Consider the following 25,250-nt stretch of genomic DNA (forward strand, 5'->3'; position numbering starts at 1 on the left):
AATAAAGTAAAACTTTTTCAGTTTCAGGATAATATTTGGAGTGCTTGCAAATTATTTTAAGCGAAAAAGCTGTAATTTATTTTCATTTATTACCTTTTGTTAACTGCTCTCACTTACCCCAGTGCATTTGAGCATCTGGGGCAAGTGAGACCTATGAGAGTAAACAAACACAATTTCATAGTTTGATCTCGCTTTCTTCAGCATAAGTCGAAATTCACACAAAAGTGAAGTAAAAATCGGCGCCTTATGTAATCAATCGTTGAATTATACTTAATTACTTCTATTCTGATGATGAAGCTATTGTTTAAAATGGTGAAGTCTTTGATAGAACATTTTTTTCGAAATTATCTATTTTTCATATTTTAGTTCAAGCAAATTCTATTAATTTTTCGTTTTTCGCTGCATAATGAGTTTTTCTGAATGATAAGGAACCGGCCATAAAGTATCAAAAAATTGGAAAACGACTTATTCGGAGTTTACGATTTAAAAATCTTTATTTAATGATCGTAATATTATGTAAGGGAAAACATAACATCTGTAAATGTTGAAAAACCTTTTGGCGAGACTCATCAACTACGTAATATGAAAAGTAAGTTTGGAAATCTTTTGGCATTTAACCTTAGGGCGCTTTTTGTATAAATAAAATCAATTTGTTTTGCACGAGCTGCTAGAGTTAAATAATTTTTTTTAGTAATTCGTTATTATATGTGTTACGTAATTCATGCACGATACCATAAAACTTTTCCAACATAAATCGCTAAACATAGTTATTCGCATAACATATTTAAAATTTATGCTACCTTACATATATGCAGCAACTATATTAAAGCATTACTACAAGAAATCCATATAGGTCCCACTTGCCCCGTGATACGGTGTAAATAAAGATCTGTTCCACTTTTTAGAATATGCATAATATACAGAATTTAAAATTTTGAAACAGTTTTAATGCCCTTTACTATGAAGAAATATACCAACAATGTCTTTTAGAACCATTGGAATTATAAAATTATTTATGTTTAGAATTTTTTGGCTTGACAAAACCAAACTAGCATTTTTTTAGGTCCCACTTGCCCCGGGGTACCTTACAATTAATTTTTCAGTACTTCACACTCAGTTCACTCTGGCTGAACAAAAACATTGGAATATGGTTTATAGTTCAGTGTGGCTGACTGTGTTTCTTTGTTTCATAGAAAACCATTCGGATTGTGAAAAAAAAACTCGATTTTTCATCGTCCATGAAATTGAAATCGATATCACTCACAATTGTTTGCATGAATCAGAGAGGACGCGTTTATTATGGTAGCATGAAGGTCTTAAAATAGTTTGAAATATGAACAGCGGAAGCCCTCCCAGCTCAGCCCTTCCCACCTATGTATTTTTTTATAGGCGGTGCATGTGCAGGCACAGAGCAAGAGTGATTTTGTAAAATGATGTCTTTGCATGCCCTGAGGTCCTGAGATGTGAAAATGGAGCAATTTGTGTACATCAAATTTATACTGGTCGAAGAAAACCATGAAAATGATCTGCCAAAGTGCACTAAGTGCAAAAAAGTTTTCAAAAATATGAAAGAGATTCGAACTTGGATCATCTGAGTGATAAGTGGCAGCATTTTGAAACAAGTGTTTATTTTTATGTAAGTTTATGTCATACTGATCAACTTTGCCGAAGACACCATCTTTCTAAGTTATCAGGATTCTGAGCTATGAGATTTCTAAAATTTGCATGTTCACTAGCGCCGCCTAGTGGCAGAATTGCGAAACAAGTGTTTATTTTTATGTAAGTTTATGTCATACTGATCAACTTTGCCGAAGACACCATCTTCCTAAGTTATCGGGATTCTGAGATATGAGGTTTTGAAAATTTACTTGCTCATTAGCGCCGCCCAGTGGAGGAATTTCGAACTTCGCCACTCATCGTCAGTAAGTTATTGGCGTACCCAACAACTTTGCCGAAGACACTATCCTTCCAAATTATCAGGGTCTTGAGCTGTCGCATATCGTAACGTTTGCTTGACAACCTTATATGGTTCCTGTAGTGCAATTTAATGCAATCAAATTGTTGATGGTCCCTCTAGCGGCCAAATTGCCAACTAATCATATGAACCAAAGTTCTAAATGGTAGATCTTATCAAGCCCTAAAACTTTGCCAAAGAAAGTATTGCGTTAACTCTTAACACACCCGAGATAATAGGCCACACCCCCAAAATGCCGAAATCCCATAAGCTCTTAGTCTCCTATAACGCTCACCCCTGTCTAGTAGGAGTTCGTTTAACCGTTATGTGTCCGACAAACTTTTTGCTTTTTTCTACACCGTGCTTTTTAAATGGGCGCTGGGTACCCGGGTACCCTGTCGGCCACATAAGGGTTAATAGGAGTCCGTTTAATAGGAATTCGTTTAGTAAGAGACTCGACTGTATCTTTATTTAGTGATTTGGTTTGTACCACTATTCGGAGGATTGCCGAGAGATCAAGAACCTGTATTGCAGGGAACCACTCTTGATGATCGGGCTATGTTAGCAGGCGAGAAAAAATTGACGCATGCTGGTATCCCCAAGCTGGACTGCGATCGGGGTTTGAGTTTCGGGAAGACAGGATTGCCCAAAGTTGATAACTCGCTAACTCATGATTTAATGGAAATAATGTATGTATTCCGAGAGAAAATCACAAAGCGTTTCTTGTTTTTCTAATGTATCCGTTATTTTGTGTTCAATATAAGCAGATTCAGTGGCACACCTCTTCTGCCTCTTCTCAAAAATGGGTAGGAAATGACATGCAAATATTGTTTTCATTTTTTTTATGTAAAACTGATTGGCCTAATAACGGCTTTTGTGATGACAAAAGACATTTATGGAATACTAGCTGAACCCGGCAAACTTTGTCTTGCCTACTGCGTTTTTTTGACGTTTCAATTCTCTATCCAAGCCCAAGTCTCCGTTCAAAATGTATGAAAACCCGATTTTCAAAAACTCTCATTTTTTTCATGTTTTTTGGCTCATAAACCTTCCTTGAGTGAAAACTAACAGAACAAAACTTAGACGACCTAAATCGAACCATCCGTTCGCAAGTTATGCGTGGTCCCACGTATGCCACTACATTTTTATATATATAGATAGATTTTGTCTAAGCAGTTATAAACCAACAGTAAGTAGCATCAACAGGCTAGTTTTATAAGGGTATAGATTGCATTGTGCGATTAATATTTAAAGCTATTCGATATTTAGCTTTATTTTTCTACTTGACAAGGTTTTGAAATTGTCATTGCGTAGTAAAACGGAGAACAACTGTTTTGCATTGATAAATGTGTTCTGTAAACAAATCAGCACATCAATTGTAATTATAAAACCATTATAAATTGCAGCGAAAGCTAAAGGGCTGTTGAATTGTTACTTGGGAAGCTTTACGAGAGTTTCACAGAAGTTTCAGAGGCGATTCAAGGTGTTAAAATGCATTTCGGGGCGTTTCAGATGTGTTACAACGCGTTTCGAAGCGTTTCAGGGGGTTTCAGAGGCGTTCGAGAGGTTTCGCAGGCTCTCAGGTAAGCTTAATGGATTTTCAGGGAGTTTCAGAGGCGAGTCAAGGCGTTAGAATGCGTCAAATATTATCCGGCAGCATTGAAAAGTTGAGATTATAAAACTTCAGAGCTAAATAATCAAGCACTACTTTCCATTTTGAATTTGAAGTAATCAGAATTTAGGATAAATTCACAGCTGTAAAGGTGTGGGTATCCAGCATGCTGAGGGTGACAGGGCAGTTCGGTTTCTGGTGGGTTCAGAGACTCTTCTTTAGAGATTTTATCTATACTTCCTTGGACATAGAGTATCTTCATGTTTGCCACACGATAAACACTTGCAAAATGTTGATTCGCAGAAGAAGCTCTCAGTTAATAACTATGAAAGTGCTCATAAAAGGTAAGTAGTAGTAGTAGAAGAAGAAGACAATCTCCGCTGATGATGAGCTGAAACACGTCTAGAAGTTAAATCAATTCACTTTTATACACGATGCTCCTGTGTTCCTGCACTTAAGCCTGCTTATGTACCGCTGCACTACTCAAACCCCTTGAATGGGTGAGCTTAGCTTCAAAATTTCAGAAGTAGGATCTTAAACCTTACTGCCTCCAGAGAATTTAATGATAATCAGAGCCTTTTTGAAGATGGCAGCTTGAATGCTGCTCCAGAAGTATCTCGCTTAGGCAGGCACCTTCTTTCACTACAGTATCCCGCATCGTTGCACTTGCCATCTCTTTAGCAGATGACATCATGAAAACTAAGCACATTCTGACTGATGGAACAAGCTTCTCCAACATTATTAACATCAGGGTCTGGGGCTCTTACATAGACTTTAACTACTGGGTACTTGGCGATGACCTACCAAAAACTTATTTTTCATCAACAGTAATGTACGACGCCGTTGGCCGCCGTTATACGACTTTGAGTAACTGAACCAGCTAGATTTCATCGTTGCATACGCGCAGCTTGCATACGGCAGTATTTCCCGAAAATAGTGCAGGTCGATGAAGCTTCTTTTGTGTACTGGTGGAGTACAGTCAAAGCAATCATCAACGGAATCAAAAGAGCGATTGAATCGACGAGGACAATATGTAGAGGTATTTTAGAAGAGAAGCACGCTGTACGGGCGGTCATGCTGTAGCATAGGACCCGACAGAACGTGGATCGTAGGCCCGCCTGCGTTAAAACGCCGCCTAGAAAAAGCGGATGACGAGGATACGAAACTTCTGCGCTGTTTTCAAGAAAAATTGATTTTCTAGCAGAACCTTAACGCTTTCGCAACAGCTTCGTGTCAAAAGCCTGAATATGCAGTGATAATGTCGGGCAATGTCATGAAATACAGATGTAGTCAATAACTTGTATTTAACAGAAGTTGGAGTTGTGCACTGTTTATATTTTTACGTAGCAATCGAAGAAATAGCTACATGAACTTTCATGACTTTGCTATTTCCCCCACAGTATCTACAAAGTATCTACAGTATCTACAAAATGATCGGGACAGGCAAAATTTTCCCTTCTTAAACAAAATTCAAACAACTGTAACTTTTCGAAAAGTTCATTCAATATTCTTAAATTTCCACTGTAAGTTGATCAACTAGTTGTGTATCAGTGGACAAATTTTGGAAAATATCGGACTATTCAACACGAGGTTATAAAGATTCTAGAAAAAGGTATAATTATCCGATGGCCAACTTTGAGCTGTTATATCTCCGGATTCAATGAACCGAATGAATTTTAGACAATTTATGACTTATATAATGATCTTTGAAAAACTTTTGACTTAACTTAAAATTCTCAATACGGAAGAAAATTATAACGATTACATTATTTAAAAAAAAACAAATTTTCTTAAATTTCAGCATCGTTTAAAATTCAAGATGCTAGTTATAGTTCATTTAAATTCCCTCTAATTGTCTTGAATACAGATATGTTTTGAAAGAAATTTACCCCGTCGGCGGAAATTCATTGAAAAAGTAATGGGATGCATAATAAAAATAGATAAAAATAGACCAATTAACTAAAAAATCATAAAATTAATAAAATCGCTATAACTTTTTCTATTGTTAATAATTTCAAGTTGAGTCAATCGTTTTTTAGAGCTTATAATATAAGTCATAAAAATGGACAAACTTTCATTGCATTCGGTCCATTGAATCCGGAGATATAACAGCTCTAAGTTGGCTGTCGGATAACTCTACCTTTTTCTAAAATGCTTATAACTTCTTGCAGAATAGCCCGATATTTTCCAAATTTTGTCCACTAATACAAACCTAGTTGATCAACTTACAGTGAAAATTTGAGAATATTTGATGCACTTTTCGAAAAGTAACAGCTAATTGGACATTTTTTGAAAAGCGAAAATTTTGCCTGTCCCGATCATTTTGTCTATCCCCTGTATGTCCCACAATGTTTTACGATATCCTAATACATCCAAACGGTGACTTCGTCCACATCAATTCTACATCGCATTTAAGGATGAGAGTCTTTTGCAAACATGAGGTGATTGAAAGGTGGGAGCAACATTTCAATGTATGTATACCTAAATGGCACGGAGAACGTAGAAATGCTGTGAATAACAGGTCCCATCGTTCATCGACTTCAAAACATACGACGTAGGTAAACAGAATCGAGAAAGCAGAGCTATGGAAGTCACAGAAGAGAACAGCTTTCCTTACAAGCTTACTATTCTGTTCAAATCAAACTGCAGGATAAATTATCCAGTCTATTCGAATCCTGGCAAATGAGAAAGATAGGTGGATCAGGTAGAACGTGATCTTTCGAGCAGAAGTCGTGTACGAAGATGGAGAGTACCTGCCACAAACAGAGTTTTGTAGCGAGATATTGTTGATTATGTGTTGTCATAAATATGTTGTAAGATACAGTAAAATACAGAATTTCAGATAAACAAGATATCATGCTTCTCTAACATTTCGGATTGAGGAACTTATACGTCAAATCGTCTTGAAAAATTTATTGTTTGATAGGGCTAATATCCTATACACATTTCTACATTGTATTGAAAATATACAACGACTAACTTCTTAGGACTAATTGAAAAATCTAAAGTCTATACTTTTAAGGAAAATATTTTTACCACTACACATAAAACTTAATCTTGACTAATAGAACTTTCATCTATTAAATGAAAAAAAAATGGGAAACCTATTAACATAAATTACTACTGGCTATTGAGCTAACAAAATTGTACACCTTAGATTACACCGTCATGAACATGTAAAAACTTATCAACTAGTTCAATATTTGGATGATCATCATTTCAGCTGATTTTATTTACTTCCGCTCCGCTGCCTCCCCTAACTAAAACACTAAATAACAAATTTCGATCACGAACAAAGATCCCGAAAAGAGGTGGTGGCCGTTCCAAACGAACGAAATTGGAATTGTGGACAGAAAAATAGTACGACTTAATAAGCAGCCAGACACGGATTGGCGGGTACGTTAAAGTGAGAAAAAAAACATAGTACAGTCTTACAGAAAATAAAAAAAAGCAAGCATTTGACACAGTGTACAAGATTACAAAAGTGCTTTCGATTGTCGTCGGTTGTCGCGTTTACAAAATATAGCGTCTTTGGTTCGGTAGCTGTTAAATGAATAGGAAAAAGTGTGCGAACTTCTCCATCCATTGACTAAGTGCACGCCCCGGAAGGTTCTTCCGAACTGATATGATACTTCTTAGGATAGGAATGTTAGTTTAGTGCGGTTCGTTTCTACAGTGCGCGTGTGTGTGTTTTAGAGGGGTGAAGAACCTTCCAGTGCAGTCTTCTACATTCTCGGTAACAAAAGCGCCTCTCGTTTCCCCATCAGGGGAACACTCCTTCGGAAGGTGTTCCCGGATTAATTTTTTCTCGTATTTCTATCATACAAACAAGACTAGACATTATGTAAATATGTACGCGAAATTCGGGACCAGAAACTAGGATTTCCAATAAATTAAAAATATTTACAAACGTTTGTGGAATTTGGTGTTTGAAGCTTCGCTTTTTTTTCGGAGTCGAGCCAAAATTGATTTTCTTTCCAGGGCTGGGAAGAAATCGATTAGCTTTGGTTTGTCTAGATCAGAATAATTAACTAACTAAACCTAAGGATGCGTGATTAACTTAACCAGTACGTCTACAACTCGGTTGACCAGTACGACTACAATGTACAAATTAGCTTAGGTAGATGCGAATTTCTTTTAATACGATGTGATGCGTTTTTTATTGTTTGGATTGGAGTGCCCTTCGGTCTCGCTTCGGCGTTGCGAACAAGGTTAGTTGAGAGAAGAAAGAACAAAGCGAAGGCCGAATAAAGCCGAAACGTCATCTGACGCGTGTTCCCGAAAAGCGAGACACGCAGTAGGCGAGTGCGAAGAAGAAGCGCCCAAATAGAGCAACATCTGTTGTTGTCAGAATTTATATCTCTTTTTGTCTGCTTGTTCCAAACAAAAAATCGTCATTAGGACCAGGGTTTGTGGATCGGACTGAGTGTGTTTCGTAAAAGGTAGGTTTAGGTGTATGAAAGTAAACTAAATCGGCGTCATCGGCGGGAGCTGAGCCCAGCCGGGGCTGAATCAAGAGCAACTGCTGCTAACTTCCATTTTAATGTCCGCGTGGTGATTGTGATTGCGATGATGAGCACCGGCAGCAGCGTGGTGGTGGTGGTTTTGATTGTGGTGGAAGCCTGCTGCGGCAGCCGCCGCTACAGCCGCTGCGGCAACGGCTGCCATAGCCGCCGATTGATGGCTCGGAGGCGTACTGCGATGCAGATCGGGACTGGAGGGGCTACCACCACCAGCACCCAGCATGGAAATATTCGGCGATTTGTAGTCGTCGCTTGTCGGAAGGGTGCTGCCATTCGGAGATGGTCCGCTTCCAACTATTTCGCCGTGCTGACCCTCACGATGACGACGCAGATCCACTTTCCGCTGGAAGGCCTTATCGCACAGCCCGCATGAAAAAGGTTTGTAACCGGAGTGCTTGCGCATGTGTGTGATGAGATTGGAACTTTGGCTGAACGCTTTGAGGCAGACGACACATTTGTGCGGTTTTTCACCTGGAATGAGGGCAAATATGGAAGAAATTCAGTTAGTGAAATGTGAAAACGTGTTGGCGCTGAACTGTCAATCTGTCATTCTGTCAATCTGTCACCTGTCAACTGTGGTGAGAATCTGAACTAGTTTTTGAAAAAGTTCTAGAATTCCAAATTTCATCAGAAATTACTACACAACCCACCGTAGATAAACTTCGTGTGCGGTAAACCTCAGCCGCACCGAAGACAAGCGCCAGTTCGAGTTTACAACAAACCATTCGGGTTCAGTTAATCCACTGCGGCACGCCGCACTGGTGGAACAATTCCAACTCAGAAACCAGTGGTAGTCCCGTTGTTTGCTGTTGTTACCGCTAACCATTTAACAGCCGATATCCTTATTTGGCACAATCGAATCCCTTTGTATCACCGACGGAGCCGCGGTCCCAGCACAACGCAACGACTACAACGATCCGATCCTGCTGACACAGATATAAATTTCAAACACCGGAGCTTAGTGCGCCACTGCGAAGGCAGCCACCACAACGACAGAGCTCTTGGGGGAGTTTTGTTCCTCATGGTGAGACACCTGAGAATTGTTTTTCATGGGGGAAATTTTGTTTGGGGTTCACAGAGGGGAAGGGTTCGCAGGTAAATTTATTAATCTGAGATAAGCTCTGCCGCTCTCCTCGAATGGGCATGAGCAATGAAAGTGAAACCAACGGGCGGTTCTTGGATTCAGCGGTTTTGGGAACGTTGCTTTTCTAAGTGAATACATAATATAAACAGAAACCTTTTTTTTCTGGCGTAACGACTCAACAGGGACAGAGCCCACTTCTCAGCTTACTGTTCGATTAGCACTACCACAGTTATCAACTGTGAGCTTTTGCCGATAGAGCATGTTTGCATCGTAAATATTCAAAGCAAGAACAAGGGCGTAAATAATCAAGCAAGAACAAGGGCGTGAAGCACAAGGACTGGGCTGACTACCCAACTAACAATTGCAAGTCACAAACAAGCAAGCTTGCTGAATTGTTGCTTGATAATGGTAATGATAGCTGAACTTATGCTCTACACATTACTGTTTAAACGATTTTTCAATTGAAAAAGTAGTCAATGTTCGACTTTCCTCATCGTTATTGACAATGATATATTAAAACACTTTTCAAAAGTTTAAAAAGAAATTTATTCGACCAGCATTGATTACTTTACAAAAAAGTTTAACAAAACATTTGTCTGCATCTTATTAAACTGATGTATCGATAAGCATATTTTACTGTATAATGTACTTTTCACTTGTCGAATAAACGCCTTCAACCCTTCATAGTTTGACTCGGAACTTTGTTCGGATAATGGGATAAATCATGGCTAAAACTGTTTGGACAGTCAAGATATTGAAGGAACAATATTTTAAACTAATCGCATAACATAAAATAGAATAGAATTACGTAGCGCAACATTGAGTGCCAAAAGACGTAATCAACGTGAAAATGAGGCATTTATTTATTATTATTAGTCTGTAACAAGATATCTTGTACCTTGAGTATTATATTTTTATATTCCGCAGCAGATCGATGATGTAAAATGCGCTTGGATCGATGCATTTGACATTTCAGTGCTGGCGTGTTTACTGAGTATTGTTCCCACAGTCATCTAGATAACCAAACAGCATTCAGAAGTGGACACATTTTAAGTATCCCTAAACATTCTTATGCACTACTTGTTGAACATAATATCAAAATTCCATGACAGAAACATAAATAAAAATAATTGCTTAACGGATCTTCGGCTGAGTATAAGTAGATAACCTGAACAGATTTTGTGAATGCACCATTTCGAAGACCACTGCACTCCATATTGCCATACATTTATAAAGATTGATATTTGATAATAAATAAAAACATATTCATTTCGCAATTAGTACGTCTAGAAACAATATCTTCAATAAGAACCAACACTTTTTGGCCGGATTCGATACAAGTTTTCTCACCGTGCGATAAAAAAACTGACAGCAAAATCAGAATGGAAAACACGTGTTTTCGGCTGAACAACTGTTAAAGTATAAGTCGTTGTTCAGTTGATTACCACGTGCTGTGCTAATTCACCACTGCTAAACACAAGTTCAGGAGTGATCATTATTGAGTCATGGGAAGATTATATTTTGCTTTGGGTGCTGCATCTTACCATCTCTAGGATGGCGCAGAGAGGAAGGCATGCGGCTGGCAATCGCCAGGTCTCGAGTTCTATTCCGGATTTAGATAATTTTATATGTAATTCTTATTTCATAATAGGTGTTCTTAACATGAGAGCGAATAATTACTCTCGTGAGAGTTCAACATTTTTGAATTTGATTTATTTTCAGTCATGTTTGCCAAAGCTGAATAAAAGCTTTCCTGTATACTTGTAAAATGTTTTTAAAAACAAACAATTAAGTTGGTGCACAACATGATGCTTTATAACTTCTCCAAATTTGTGTGAACAAGACCCGAACATAGGTTGTACGTGAAAATAATTCAAATGTTATTCAACATTATGCTGAATTAATTCGTCATAATGGTGCCTGTTAAATGAGTGATTGTTAGTTGGGATCAGAGATGCCAGATGATTTTCTGTATCACTGGTTCAAAAATCTGTATCCCATACAGATTTTGGATGAAAAATCTGTATCCCATACAAATGGAAAATCTGTATTTCATATAAACACTATCTGTACCGATGTTCAAAAATCTGTATAATACAGATAAATCAAACCCAATCCGCAAGTTGCAATGCATCAAGTATAATTAGTTATCTCTTTCTGAGAATCAGTAATCTGAGTGGAAAATCACAATGTCATAATTCTTTATCACGCAACGGATCACTCAACCCCTGAGATAACGCATTTATCAAAGGACTTCAGCAGACACGCAACAACAGCAAACGACGAACCCAGTATCTTTAATCATTGTACAGCATCCAGCAAATCTCGCTTTAGGGTAATCCTTTGGGGTCGAACGACTCCTAGCAATCTCTCCCTAATAATTGGAATTCGGTTGAAATTTTTTGACACTACTCGATAATGTTTTGTATTCTGTTGCGAATTTGACCCAAAACAAATAAAAAGAACTGTATTACCCATATTAAAAAAACGGCTTTTTTGCACAACGATACTAAGCGCATTTGTGCTTTTCAGTTAATAGAAGAATATAATGAACTTTTGTGTTCCGGATACTAGAATACACATGTCTAAAGTCATTCCTTGGGGGGTGCATATTGCCCCGAACTCCCCTAAATTACGCACATATCATGCGAGTGCAACTTCGCACCACCAAAGGCGTTTACTGCTTCCGGACAATTACAAATCCATAAAAATTCCTGGACGTCGTCGTCCTTCTGGACTGGAAGCACAATCACTGCTTAATGGTCCCCGATGCCAGACACCTCCCAGGAAAAGAAATTATAATCGTATTAAAAATATGCTATCACTCTGATTTGCCACGGTGTCGGTGCTGGCTTGCCTGCGTGCGGGATTCAACACGTGAAGCACGGTAGTCAGGCAACACTTTACCTGGTGCGTCACATTCATGACGCTTGGGGGACCGATGCAACAACCTCTTGCGCTGAGACTGCATCAAGAGTGCGTCAGCCAGTGCGATTAACGTAGGAATTTTCGCCAATGAAGTTTTCATCTCACGTACCAAGCTCATATCCCGGCCCGGCATCATCATCATCATCATTGCGTCAATATTTGCGCGCAACGCTCCATCCAGCAGCGCGAAGCGAGGATGGCTTAAGCAAGACGACGTGGGACCTCAGCTAGTCGAACCAGAGCGTCTATTGACTCAAGTGTACGATTGAACCAATTGCTGCTACTGAGATGTACTAAGTACGGTTCATCAGTTTACCCGTAAACAATCGGTTCCTTTGTAGTCCCTCGGGTCGGGTCGCAGTAGGCTGATCAAATCCAGACAAATATTTTACCTCATCGAGAGCGGTGCAAACGTGGGTGCAAAGCAATCCAAGACGTCGTCGTCGACTTCGTTGATGACGTGACGGTCTGTTCAAATCTTCGTATGTATTTCCAAAAAATGGAAATGGATCACTTTGATCGATCCGACTACTTCGACCTTGTTGTATTATTGCCTGCTTCCCCCCTCGACAAGCGTGAATGAAGCAAAATGCTATCATCATAAATAATTAAGTGCTTAATTGAATCGCTCGATTACAGTACTAGCTTGGGAAGTAAATCAGCCCTTTTCCAACAACGACAACGTTTTGGTTTGTGATTGTTATTGTCACTTGACGTGCACGGTACATCAGCGGTCGCAATCTTCTGCGGGGTTGAACGAACAACGACACAAAACTGTAGAAATTGACCGAAGCAGAGGGGGAGAAACGATGCGACACTATCCGCGATTAGGGTGGTTGAAGGAATCCTTGACACGCAAATCTAGAATAAACATCAAATCAACGGTGATGGTGCTGGTCTAATTGTCTCTTTTTTTGGCCATTAAGAAATGAGGTAATAAATTTCACCGTATTTTTGACGGCCAACTCTTTCAATTTTGAAATAATTGGTTTGTCATAGGATTAAAGCAATGCGATTTTTTCGAGTCTACTCGAAAGAGCACTTTTTTCTGAGCATACCTCCATCAGAGATCAGAACTCAGAAAGTTCTTCAGGGGTTCATTCAAGAGTTTGTTCAAACGTTTCTTTAGAGGCTCTGAGAAACCTCTATATTCTCGCGATATTTCAAGGATTCCTCACGTTCATTGATTCCTCCAGGAATTTCTTCCTGAATTCCCCCAGGAATTCCGTTAGCAATTCATCCAGGATTTTCTTCATGGTTTCCTGCAGGAATTTCTTTAGGGATTCCACTAAGATTTTTTCCTGGTATTCTTCCAGAAATTTCTTCAGAGATTTCTCCACAAGTTCCTTCAGGGATTCGTCCATTAGTTTATTAAAGAATTCATTAAGAGACTTCTTCTATATTTTTTGAGGCATTTCTCTTGAAGTTTCTTGAGGAATTACTCTTGGAATTCCTTCAGCAATTCCTCCAGGAACTGCTTGTTGGATTCCTGCAGGTATTTCTTCAAGGATTTTTCCATGAATTCTTTGATTTTTTTTCTGAAATAATCCCCCTGAATAATCCAGGAACTCTTTCAGGAATTTATACAGAAACTCTTCAGAGGTTCCTGCAGAAGTTTTGCTTAGAATTCTTTGTGGGATTTTCCCCGGAATTCATTGAGGAATTTGCGGAATTTTAATGGAAATATTAAAGAATTTCTCTTGGAATTGCAAGAGACTCCTTCAGAAAATTGTCCAGAAACTCCTTAAGGAAATTCTCCAAGAACTTTTTCACGGATTTCTAAAGGAATTATTCATGGATTTTTCCAGGACTTGCTCCAGAGATATTTCCAGGAACTTTTCAGCGCTTCCTCCAGGGATTCCTGCATGGGTTTCTTCTTGATTTTTGCGGGATTTTTTTTTTCTGGTATTCTTTGAAGGATTTCTTCCATAACTCTAAAGGCACTCCTTCAGTGATTTATCAAGAATTTTTTCGGGAATTCTTCTGGGATTCCTCTTCGAATTTCTTTTTGAATTCGTCTTGATATTTCTTCAAGATTTTTTTCCCAAATTACCTCAAGGATTTCTCCAGAAACTCCTTCAGAAATTTCTACAGGAACTCCTTTCGGGACGCCTCCTTCAACTGTTCTTGGGATTCCTCCAGGAATTTCTTGATGGATTTTACCAGGAATTCTTTCAAGAATTTCTCTTGGAATTCTAAGGAGTTTTTCGCTTGTAGTTCTTTGAAGGATTTGTTTTAATTTTTCAGGGATTCTTCCAGGAACCCCTTCAGGGATTTCTCCAAGAGTTTATTCAAGGATTCTAACAGGAAGTGATACAGGAATTTCTTTTTGAAATCTTTCACGGATCGTTTTCCATAAGATTCCTTCCGACTTTCCTTTACTGATTCCTCCAAGAATTGCTTTAGATATTACTCTAGGAACTTTTTCACGGGTTTCTCCAAAAACTGCTACAGAGATTTCTTCAGCAACTCCTTCAGGATCTCCTTCAGAGATTTCCCCAGGAATTTATTCAGAGATTTCTCTAAGAACTCCTTCAGAGATTTCTCCAGGAATTTATTTTGAGATTCCTTCAACATTTTTCAGGAATAAACAGAGAAATTTCTTCAGGGATTCACCCAACAAGTTCCTCCGGGATTTCTTTATGGGTTCATTCACAAATTCCTTCAGGGATTCCTTAGAAAGCTCCGACTGGGGTTCTCTTCTACAGTCCCTTCAGAAACTCCTCCAGAAAATAAGGAAATCAGGGATTTATTCAGAAAGTTTTTCAGAAATATTGGCGGTTCAGTATTTCTCGAGATATTTCTCCAATGATTTCACCTTGAATTCCTCGATTTATTTCTTCTGGAGTTTCTTGGGTGTTTCTTCAGAAACTTCTCCAAGGACTGCTCCAAAAACTCCTTCAAGGATTTCTTCAAGGATTCTTTCTGAAATTCATCGGAGATTCCTTCTGGAAATTCTCAGGGTTTTCTCTTAAATTAACTAGAAACATTTCTCAAGGCATTCCTTCAAAGAATCCCCCAGGAACTCCTTTAGGGATTTCACTTGGAATTTCTTAAGGAATTTTCTTCCCCAGAAACTAATCCAGGGAAACTGCTCCAGGACAGCCCTCGGGATTTTTTCCAGAAACTACTTAAGGAATTGTTTTTCTCAAATTCTTTTTGTTTGTGGATTTTAACTTATTGTTAATGATGCGATTCGCTTTCGACAACGAATACGTTTTTAGCCTACTTCGCTTTATCAAACCAACCTCCCGTACGAATAGCACACGAACTGACTCGACGCTGATCAGCATTGTTGTCTGCTCCTTTTCGCCGTTAAGCTGTTGCGCTCCAGCCAAGCCTGTCTTTTCATCGCTTTCGATGCTTTTCGATCAGCTTATCGCGAAGCACCGTAGGCTGGAAACGTTATTAGTGTGGTGTCGGTACATGCGAATGTTGCATCTGTGTGCGTGTCGAGCGTTCGTGCCGTAGCTTCCAAAACTAACCCATTCGGTGTTGTTAGGCTCTTCGGGTGAGCATGTGGTGGTACTGACAGATGTGTGCAAAATCGTTTGTGAGTTATATCATGTCCGTTTTGCCACCTCTTTGCCTCTTTTCATCGCTGAGCAGTGTACAGTTCAATCGCAAGCGATAAAAATACAATTGATAAGTTGAGGTGAAAAGTGAGTGATAATCAAAACAATAGATGCGCGGGTGTTCAGTGTTCAGCATTGTGTTGTTTTTTGCTGAGTATTGTGTTGTTCTTTACAGAGAAGAACATTAATCAAGACAACTAGATGATCGGCATTGAAACACAAAAACCCCACAACAATTGGTGAGATCTTTCCAATATTATTTATTGATAAATAATTCTACTTCAGTATATTTGCTTTATAACTGCATATAAGTTGAAAATTCGCTATTTTCAACATCCTTTCATCTATTGGAAGATGCTTCAGTTCTGGGCTCTTTCTAAGTTGATGAAGGGATTTATAAATGCTTGCAAGGACTTGGCCAGGTGTGTGGAGCTGAGTGAATCTATGACATTGTAGGTAGTAGCGACATCAGCAATGTCAATGGAAATATTCAACTTTGCAACTCCATCCAAGATTTGTGCAAGTATTCATGCTATGCTATGCTATGCTAATTGATAAGTTGAGGTGAAAAGTTACATCATTGCTTACATTAATGAACCCTTCTAGGAATTTCTTCTGGAATTACTGGAGAGATGTTTCCAGGAGCTTCTTCATGAACTTCTTCAGGGACTCAGTCAGAATTGCCATCTCGGGTTCCTATAGGCACCTTTTTAAGGATTCCTCCAGGAATTACTTCTTGAAAATCATCAGCAATTTCCTTAGATATTCAATCAGTAGTTCCTTTATGTAGGTATTCCTGTAGTCAAAGATTTCTCCTGTAGTTCATTCAAGGTTTCCTCTATATGTTTCTTCAGGGATTCATACGGGATTACCTTCAGGGAAGTTTCTCTTGAAATGGCTGGAGAGATTACTCTCATAATTAGAGATTTTTACTGAAACTTTTTAAAAGACTCCTCCGGGAACTCGCTCAGAAATTCTTCAAGAAACTCATTCCAGGAACTCTTTCAGGGATTTCTTCAGGAATTCTTTCGGTGGTTGCTCAGGAAGTTCATCCGGCGATTTCACCTGCATTTTTCCGTGATTTTTCTAGAAGTTTCATCCGGGATTCCCCCTTGAGTTCCTCCTAAAGTTCCTTAAGTGATTCCTCTAGGGGTTTTCCCAGGCTTTTTATGAATAATGCTGGGTTGGAAACGATTTCAAGTGATTAGGGAGCGTCTATAAATTACGGTGCTTTTAAGAGGGGGAGAGCCTGGGATTGTTTGACGAGCCATGTATGAGGTATGGGAAAATATGGTACGAGGAGGGAGGGGGAGTTAAAGCTGGCCAAAAATGCTACGTCAGTTATGGACGCTTCCTTAAAGGTTAGTCCCAACCAGTTATATGAACTTTGCTGAAGACAATAACATTCTGACAAACTAGAGTCATGAAATCATGATCAGATCAGAAATCTATTTGAGAGTCATTAGTCTTAGGAACGACTTTGCTGAAAGCATAAACTTTCTAGCGGTCTAAAGCATGAGACAATCAATAAATAAAACATGTTAGAATACTCAATTCTAACATGACATTTCAGAAACTATAAAACTTGGTATTTTTCGGCTTTCATTCACAGAAAAGCGTTGATTATTTTAGATCATTGCCAAAGTTTCGATCCTGTGGTTGGGATCATCCAATGAAACAAGTGCGGTGCAGAGCAGAAAACGACATTCCACCGTGTGATCAACACGAATCGAAAACAAGTTGATTCACATCGAGCCCTGATGAAGATCCCAACCACAGGATCGAAACGTTGGCAATGATCTAAAATAATCAACGCTTTTCTGTGACTGAAAGCCGAAAAATACCAAGTTTTACGTAAACCCAGTCATACCCAGTAGAAACTATAAACCTTCCTAAAAACTTTGCTGAAAACAAAAATATTCTAGGTGATATGGATAAAACATGTGAAACTGATATATTTTATAAGCAGTGTCAGTCTTTAGACCCAGTGGTCAATGACCCACTGTGGTCATACATGTGATAATAAAAAAATGCGTCAAATTTAAAAACAATGTTTATGCGAAGAGTCGGGAAATTTCAATGATGGTATTAAACTCAAACCTCCATTTAGGTAGAATCCACTTAGGTAAGATCTCTATTAGGGTAACGTTACCTAAATGGGATACGATTATGTTCAGAGCAATTGATCGGCGTTAAGTCAGAGAGGACCATGTGTCTTTTACTTAATTTCTAGAAAAACGACTTTAAAGTTTGCAACTGTATTATATTTTGAGTTTTTCGACAAATGTTCTTGAATTTTTGCCATAAATCTCAATAATTATTCATCACAGCATCGCTCTGTATTGATCGCGAAAAAACGTAAAATGAAGCATGAAACCGAGAAAGTTCTAAGTAATTGATTGTACTTAGTCCACTCTGACTGAACGGTTTTTGGAAAATCTTCAACCAACTACAGTTCACACTCAAGTTTTTACATAGGGTGACGATGGGTATTATCGGCCGGTTTGTTCTCTTCGTCATGGGGGGTTTTTGTGGACCGAATTGCCTGAAATTTGGGCATATAACTCAGCTTGGTTGGGAAGGATTTGAGGCCAACTCTGAGCCCTACAGGGTTCAAAAAACCCCCCATGACGAAGAGAACAAAACTGCCGAGAATACGTAAGTTCCCCTATTTGATGAAAAAATAATGCACAAGTAGGACAACAGTTAATAGGAGTAGTGTATAATATGAGCAGGAAATTTGTAATTTTATATTTCTGTTATTACACTGTTGATTACCATTTTCAATTGTTATGTTAAGTCAGAGTGGACCAAGTACAAAAGTCCAATATCACATGAAGGGTAGTCAATTATTGAGCTATTTAAGAATTCTTAACTTGAACATTTAATAGCTAACAACTTTTGAATTGATTTTCATAGTTCTGTACGTTTTTGAAATATTGTAGTTACACAGTTCATAATAATTTATTCAGAGGATTGGCATTTATCAAAAATTCGTTCAGACAGAGTGAACCAAGTACACAATTCTTAAATAATAGGTAAAATCAATTTCTTCATGAAACGGGTATTGGTACATTTCAATATGATGCCCAACAGCTACTAAACAAACACATTTTGATTTAGAAAGGATTACGAAGAATAAGGTAATTTCAACTATTTAGGGACACATGGTCCACTCTGTCTGCACGCATGCCACAATATGCTTCAACACGATGACCTGTAAAATACGATATTGACCATAATAAAATAGAATTTCACGTGCTTTCTTGATCAATAATCATCAGAAAATGCGTTAGGGAGTCATACGATTTGGAAACGTATCACATTTTAATGATAAACTATTTTATTTATTGGATTTTAACCAATACACATTTTTTCAACTCTCTTGACATCAAGCATATGGTCCACTCTGACTGCACACTATTATCATTTTTTGCAGTTCAATCAAAAGAAAATTGTGCTATAACTCCCGTTAATTGCAACATTAAGAAAATTGGATGAATGTTCCTAGTAGCTTAAGTAATTCTTAATCAAATGCCCTAACAATCTAATTTTCGTCGATTTTGTTACTTGGTCCCCTCTGACTTAACGCCGACCAATTGGAGTACTAAAGATAAGGGATAAAGTTGACTTACAGGCAAAAAAGCAGAGTTAAAAGTGATTACGGCGTGTTTAAGGATCATAAGTTTATGAGTATCCAATAACTCCATCTGATCTACTAGCGTAATCAATGATCTATTGAAGTTTTATGATTATTAAAGACACTTTACCACTTATGTTGCATTCGTGTCTGGGATGCCAAGTGGATAGCTTATTTTTTGTTTGAGGACCTCCAAAACTCCCTTGAGTATAGGTCATCGAATCTACCAACGTATTTGGTTGTCTCTAATAAAGCTTCATGACTAAGGTACATACTGAAACAGCCTCAACTATGATCTATCAAGTGGTTAGTTCAATGATTCATCAAGGGTCCCCTTGATTAAAGATCATCGACTCCACGAGAGTTACTAGTTGTATCTATTAGGATTATGAATAAGGTCATACTCACACAGCCTCTGACATCCATGTTCTATCAAATATTAAGTTCTAGGATTGTGTAGTAGTATCCGATAACTCCCTGGAATGTAGGTTATCCGATCAATACGTGTAATTAGTGATATATTGAAGCATTATGAATGAAATTTATGCCTACAAAACCTAATGCAGCTATATGCTGCCAAGTGGTGAGTTCGTTGTCTGTTGAAAGATTTCCAAAAGCTTCCTTAAATGTAGGTCATCGGTCGACTAAGGTGTTGCAATTCATCTACGAGCCTCTAAAGCCCCTGACACCCTCTGAAACGTCCTGATCTCCATGAAACGATTTGAAACGCTCCATGAAACCTCCGTTAAATTCACCTGTGAGTCACTGAATCCCTCTTCAGATCAGAAACCCCTTCCCTACGTCCTGTCCTGTGTCGAACCGAGAAGGGTATCTCTCCTTGGAATTCAGGACCTTTGCTCTGCCCGAGACTATGGTCCTCCTTAGCATTAAAGCGCCGGAAGCCTGAGGCACAATGGCGGTTTTTTGGCAGTTCATTATTTTCCATAATAAAATACCAATATTTCTCACGTTTCGTTATCATATTAAAATGTTTCGTAGTTTGAAAGGCATACTTTTTTGTAAGATTACATTTAAAACTACGACCTCAAATCTACAGTATTGACAGCAGTAGTTTTCCTGTAGATTGACACAAATGTTAGATAAACCGATCAAACATAATCTTTGCGTTTTGTTAAAGAGTGATAAATATATATATTTTTTTTTTGATGAGACATTTTGTAGATCAGTGATTAGTGATTACTTAGAAATCAACCTCGCTGACCGTATTCGGAGACACTAGCAAGAAAACTAGCAAACAAACTGTTCGATGGCTAAGTATGCGGTGTGCAAGAGTAAGTATCGATCTAATAAAACAATTCGCTCCCACTTGTAGCTAGTGGGCACAACCGCGAGTGTGTTGTGGATTGACATCTAAGCCGAAAGAGAGACGGGTTTGTTGAAAAGGAGTGTTCACGGACGGTGTGGCTTCGGAGTCAGTTTGGCTTTCTATTCCGCAGAATTGTTACTTGTTCTATGGCTTAGCTGGTTCAAGCGCCGGTCTAGCGAATACGGAGTCGTAGGTTCGAATCCCACCAGAAGGCGATTTTTTCTTTCACATATTTTATCTTTCAATTTGTCGTTTAGCAACATTTCGTGCCTTACAAGTATGTATTATTTGAAAGTATGTATTGTTTGGCGCAGAAATGAAAAGAAATCAAGGCGTGGGTACGATCAAACGGCAAGATATAAAATGGTGAGATCTTTCCAATTTATTCAATGTAATCTGTAATGAAGATTTGACTTTTATCTATCGGATGCTGGTTCAGGTAATCATGTATGGCATTGATGATAAGACTTATACAATAAAAAAAGAGATGGATATGCTTCCATACGCTGCGATGGAATGAACAAACTGGATATGTTTCTTCATACTACTATCACATACAAACAGACGTATCATTTGACGCAAATTTCGACTAAAATCATCTGTTTGACAACGCTATTATGATTTTTACTATGATATTCACCCCCAGAATGAGTAGAAGGAGAAGAAAAGGAAGCATAAGAAGAAGAAACTGCATTTGTTGTTGTAGAGTAGTTTTCCAAATTTCAAAATAATGAAAGAATGGCAAACGCTACACATTTATGCTGTGTAGCAAACACCGAGAATTCAAACCCAACACTCTCCTATCCACTCGATACAAATTGACCACGCGTCGTGCTTATCGTTGAAACAATATTGAACTCATTTAGCAACCACCCACCATCTACCCCATCCATTCAAATGTGGTCCCACTGCTAGTGGTGCCACGCTCCACGCCTCATGTATGCAAACACATAAAGATAGCGAACGACTCGCTCTCTCTCGTTGGCGCGTGCAATATGTGATACATAAACAGACATCAATTAAGTTAATTAAATCAAGATACAAACCACGGCTGTGACTGTAACGCGGCGGCGACCGCGACGACTGTGGCGGCTTAAGCCCACCTCGTCGTCTTTGTCGCTAAAGGCTTCAACCCATTAGTTAGAGGTATTGGAGCAGTGCAACAGAAGAGCGGGTCTGCAGCGCAGCGACCAGCATGTATGCAAACGAACACCAGCAATGAATGTGGAAAAAAATGCGATTATGAATGAGAGTGTTGGTTTCGGAGGAGAGGGAGGTAAAAGGTTGAAAAAACAAACAATTGAAACAAAAATAAGTAAAAAAAAAAGTTGCGATCCGATGAGATCCGAACCAACGACTAAGTTTTCGCTGGACTGGCGCTTCAACCCACTAAGCTACAGAATTATCCGAGATGTTTGGGAATAGAAAGTCCAAATTAATACGAATCCAAACCGTGATCATTCCTTATTTTGCAAAATGTTCTGGTCACAAGCACGAGTCCGTTGGGTGAGTACATAATGAATATTGCTATGAGTAGTTCTGTTCCGGTGGTGCATTTCGTATAATATCCCTTGGTAGTGCTGTAACTATCACAACCCGCTTATTGATAGAGCCACGTGCGTTATATTGTAGCAGACAACGGCGTCAACAGCGGTACCATTTTCAGATTTTCTCCGATTCCGGTGAAAACCAGTGTCGTCTCCCAACAACCAACAACATGTCACATACAGTTTTTACATAATACTGATTAGCACGTCATGCCCCAGCCAATCATCCATCCAACAACAACAGATGGGTAATTTACCGGTATGGTTGAACACATCCTTGCTTCTTCGGTTTGCGGTTCATAACCAGCAGCAGTAGCAGAAGTAGGTAGCTGGCAGCGAGAATGGTAATTCGATTTTAATTGTTTTGGTGAAATCATAAATTTATGAAGGTTTCTGGCTCCGGGGTTTTACTGTTGATGTCAACGAAGTCTAATGGAATTGGATTTTACGCCGCCCGATGAAGTGGGTTGAAGTTTTGATTGATTTTTTTTCCAGGTGATGAGCTGTTGCTGTCATATGTCACAAGATAGTGATGGCAACTTGACAGAATTATTGAAAACATGTTTGTACATTTTTCCAAATTTCTGACAATAATTCTGAAGTTCCAATTCAAGTAAGTCCCACAAAAAATAATCATAGAAAGCGATGTCAAATGGAAGACAATTTCTTTCGGGTTTTCATATAAGAAAACAGTGATGGCAGTTTTATTGGATAAAAGTAATTATTTGTCATTTATCTTAAAAATGTAAACCGCTTCCGTGGATGGGCCCAGAATTCATCGACATTGTCATACTTGGTTAACCCTCTAATACCCAATCCCGCCTTTAGACGGGGTATAGTTTGAGCATTTTTGTAATTTTTGTTTCGTGGAAAATCTTTTTTTTTTTTTATTTTTTTGGCTGATATTTAGGACTGTTCTGTATATCTCAAAATGGTTTTTGGTGTATTTTAAAATGTATTTACATTTTTTAAAAATCATTGAAAAATTGATGTTTTAGTCACCTTTTAGAAGTCATTGTTTATTTTGTATTGAATAGCTACAATTAACATATTTTAAATTTTTCCCAAATCATTCTATCCTTGTTTAATTGTTTAAGGGAATCGAATACACTCTAAAATTATTTTCCTTAAAATTACACGGAAAATAAAATTTTCTGTGAAAAACTTTTTAGATAATAATATTTCAACAATAATCATAAAATCTTAAAATGTTTTCATCTAAAAAAATCCGTTCCCCAAATTGGCTTCCAGGAAAAATATAAAAGTGTGGGGATGTTCAAAAATAAAAATTAGAAAAATCAAAAACTGAAATACACGAAATCGAGAATTAAAAAGAATCATCTTCCAAAACATGTTTCAATCGATTTTAGATGACGAAAAATGATATTTAGATCAAAATCAAAAATTTGGGTATTAGAGGGTTAAATAGTCAAAAACATACTAAAAAATTTATTTTTGTTCCACGATATGTTCTATGTTTAAATAATTGGAAAAATTAACCAACAAAAAGAAGCGCCCTCTTGGTCCAATTTGTTCGACAACAACGAAAAGCAAATGCCATTCCTGTTTGCGGTTTGCATGTCATCATGTTGTTCGTATTCATTACGACCGGAGAAGGCATTAATTTGGACGCCCGGATCATTCGTTACCGAGCTCAAGCGGGTGTTAAAATCGTTTTAGCTTTTTTGTTTCCTCTCTTTCGAAAAATTACTGCACACTTTGTCTTTGCTCTTCCCTAGCTACCGACTGGGACAACTAAAACTAATAAAGCAATTTTAAGCCAGAAAGCTCGGAAATCTGACTCACTAAAAACCGCAGCAGCCGTGTTTAGAGAGAGAATCTGGCCCCGCAGATTAATGGGTTGCTAGCTAGGACCCAAACAGCAGGGGCGCCATCTGTTCACCCTCTCTCTCGCTCTTCGCTCCGAGTCGTCTCGTTTCGCTTTACCTCATCCTCGCTTCGCCTTGCCTCGAGTCAAGGATCTCCACCTCCTGTCCCCCTCAAAATCCGTACCCGAGGGCCACACTTCAGCAGATTTCAGTGTTTATCCTCCCCGCGTCTGTCCGAGCAGAACTGTTGTGCTGCTGCAGCTGAAAATCCCTGCCCAACAGCAGCAGAGGCACACGATCGGCAGCCGCAAAAAATGACGTTGGCTCGTGCTTTTCATTATTCATTCTTGGGTGCGCAAAAAAAGGGTAGACTGCAAAAATGAGGGCTCGCTGTAGGACGATGACGACGAGGACGACGACGACACCACACGGGGATCGTTGCGCGTTTTGCGGTTCTTAGCGAAACCAGCCAGCCAGTCAGCCAGCAAAAGTTCAAGAATCTGCTTGGAGCAGTGGACTGCAGGGCAAGGATGAGAGCTACAAGCGTTCAGCAGCAGCAGCGTGGCAGATGCTGCTCATCTGGCTGCCGCAAACGGTGAGTCACGGAAGGGTCGGTAGGGGATTATTGTTCTGGTGGGTTGTGGATGAGTATTGGACTCGTATAGTTGGATCTGAACTTCAGGATTTAATATAGACTTCGGTTCAGGAATTGGACTTAGATTTCAATTTGTACTTGTAGTTGGACTTGGATTTGGACTTAAATTTGGCCTTGGATTTTAACTTGGATTTGGACCTTAATTTGGACTTGGATTGGTACTTGGATTTGGGTTTGGTCTTTCATTTGACTTGAATTTGTACTTGACACTTGGTGTTGGACTTGGATTTGGAAATGCATTTTGACTTGCATTTGGACTTGAATTCCGACTTGGAATTGGACTTGGATTTTGATTAGAATTTAAACCTTAATTTGGAAATGGATTTGCACTTGGATTTAGACTTGGATTTGGACTTGGATTTGAACTTGAATTTGGACTTGGGTTTGGACTTGGATTCGGACTTGGATTCGAATTTGGATTTGGACTTGGACTTGGATTTGGACTTGGATTTGGACTTGGATTTGGACTTGGATTTGGACTTGAATTTGGACTTGGATTTGGACTTGGATTTGGACTTGGATTTGGATTTGAACTTGGATTTGGACTTGGATTTGGACTTGGACTTGGATTTTGAC

General features: G+C 38.7%; 1 protein-coding gene across 1 annotated transcript in view; it reads right to left on the reverse strand.

Moving 5' to 3' along the window:
* Positions 1 to 6,472: 6,472 nt before the first annotated feature.
* Positions 6,473 to 25,250, reverse strand: part of LOC109432339 (zinc finger protein sens) — a 49,951-nt gene continuing 31,173 nt past the window's right edge. The window contains exon 6 of the mRNA XM_019708682.3: positions 6,473 to 8,560. Within this exon, the coding sequence (XP_019564227.3) occupies positions 8,079 to 8,560 (482 nt within the window). The 3' untranslated portion in view covers positions 6,473 to 8,078. The remainder of the gene's footprint in view (positions 8,561 to 25,250) is intronic.

Source organism: Aedes albopictus, chromosome 3 (assembly GCF_035046485.1).
Source record: "Aedes albopictus strain Foshan chromosome 3, AalbF5, whole genome shotgun sequence".
In the NCBI taxonomy this organism is placed as follows: domain Eukaryota; kingdom Metazoa; phylum Arthropoda; class Insecta; order Diptera; family Culicidae; genus Aedes; species Aedes albopictus.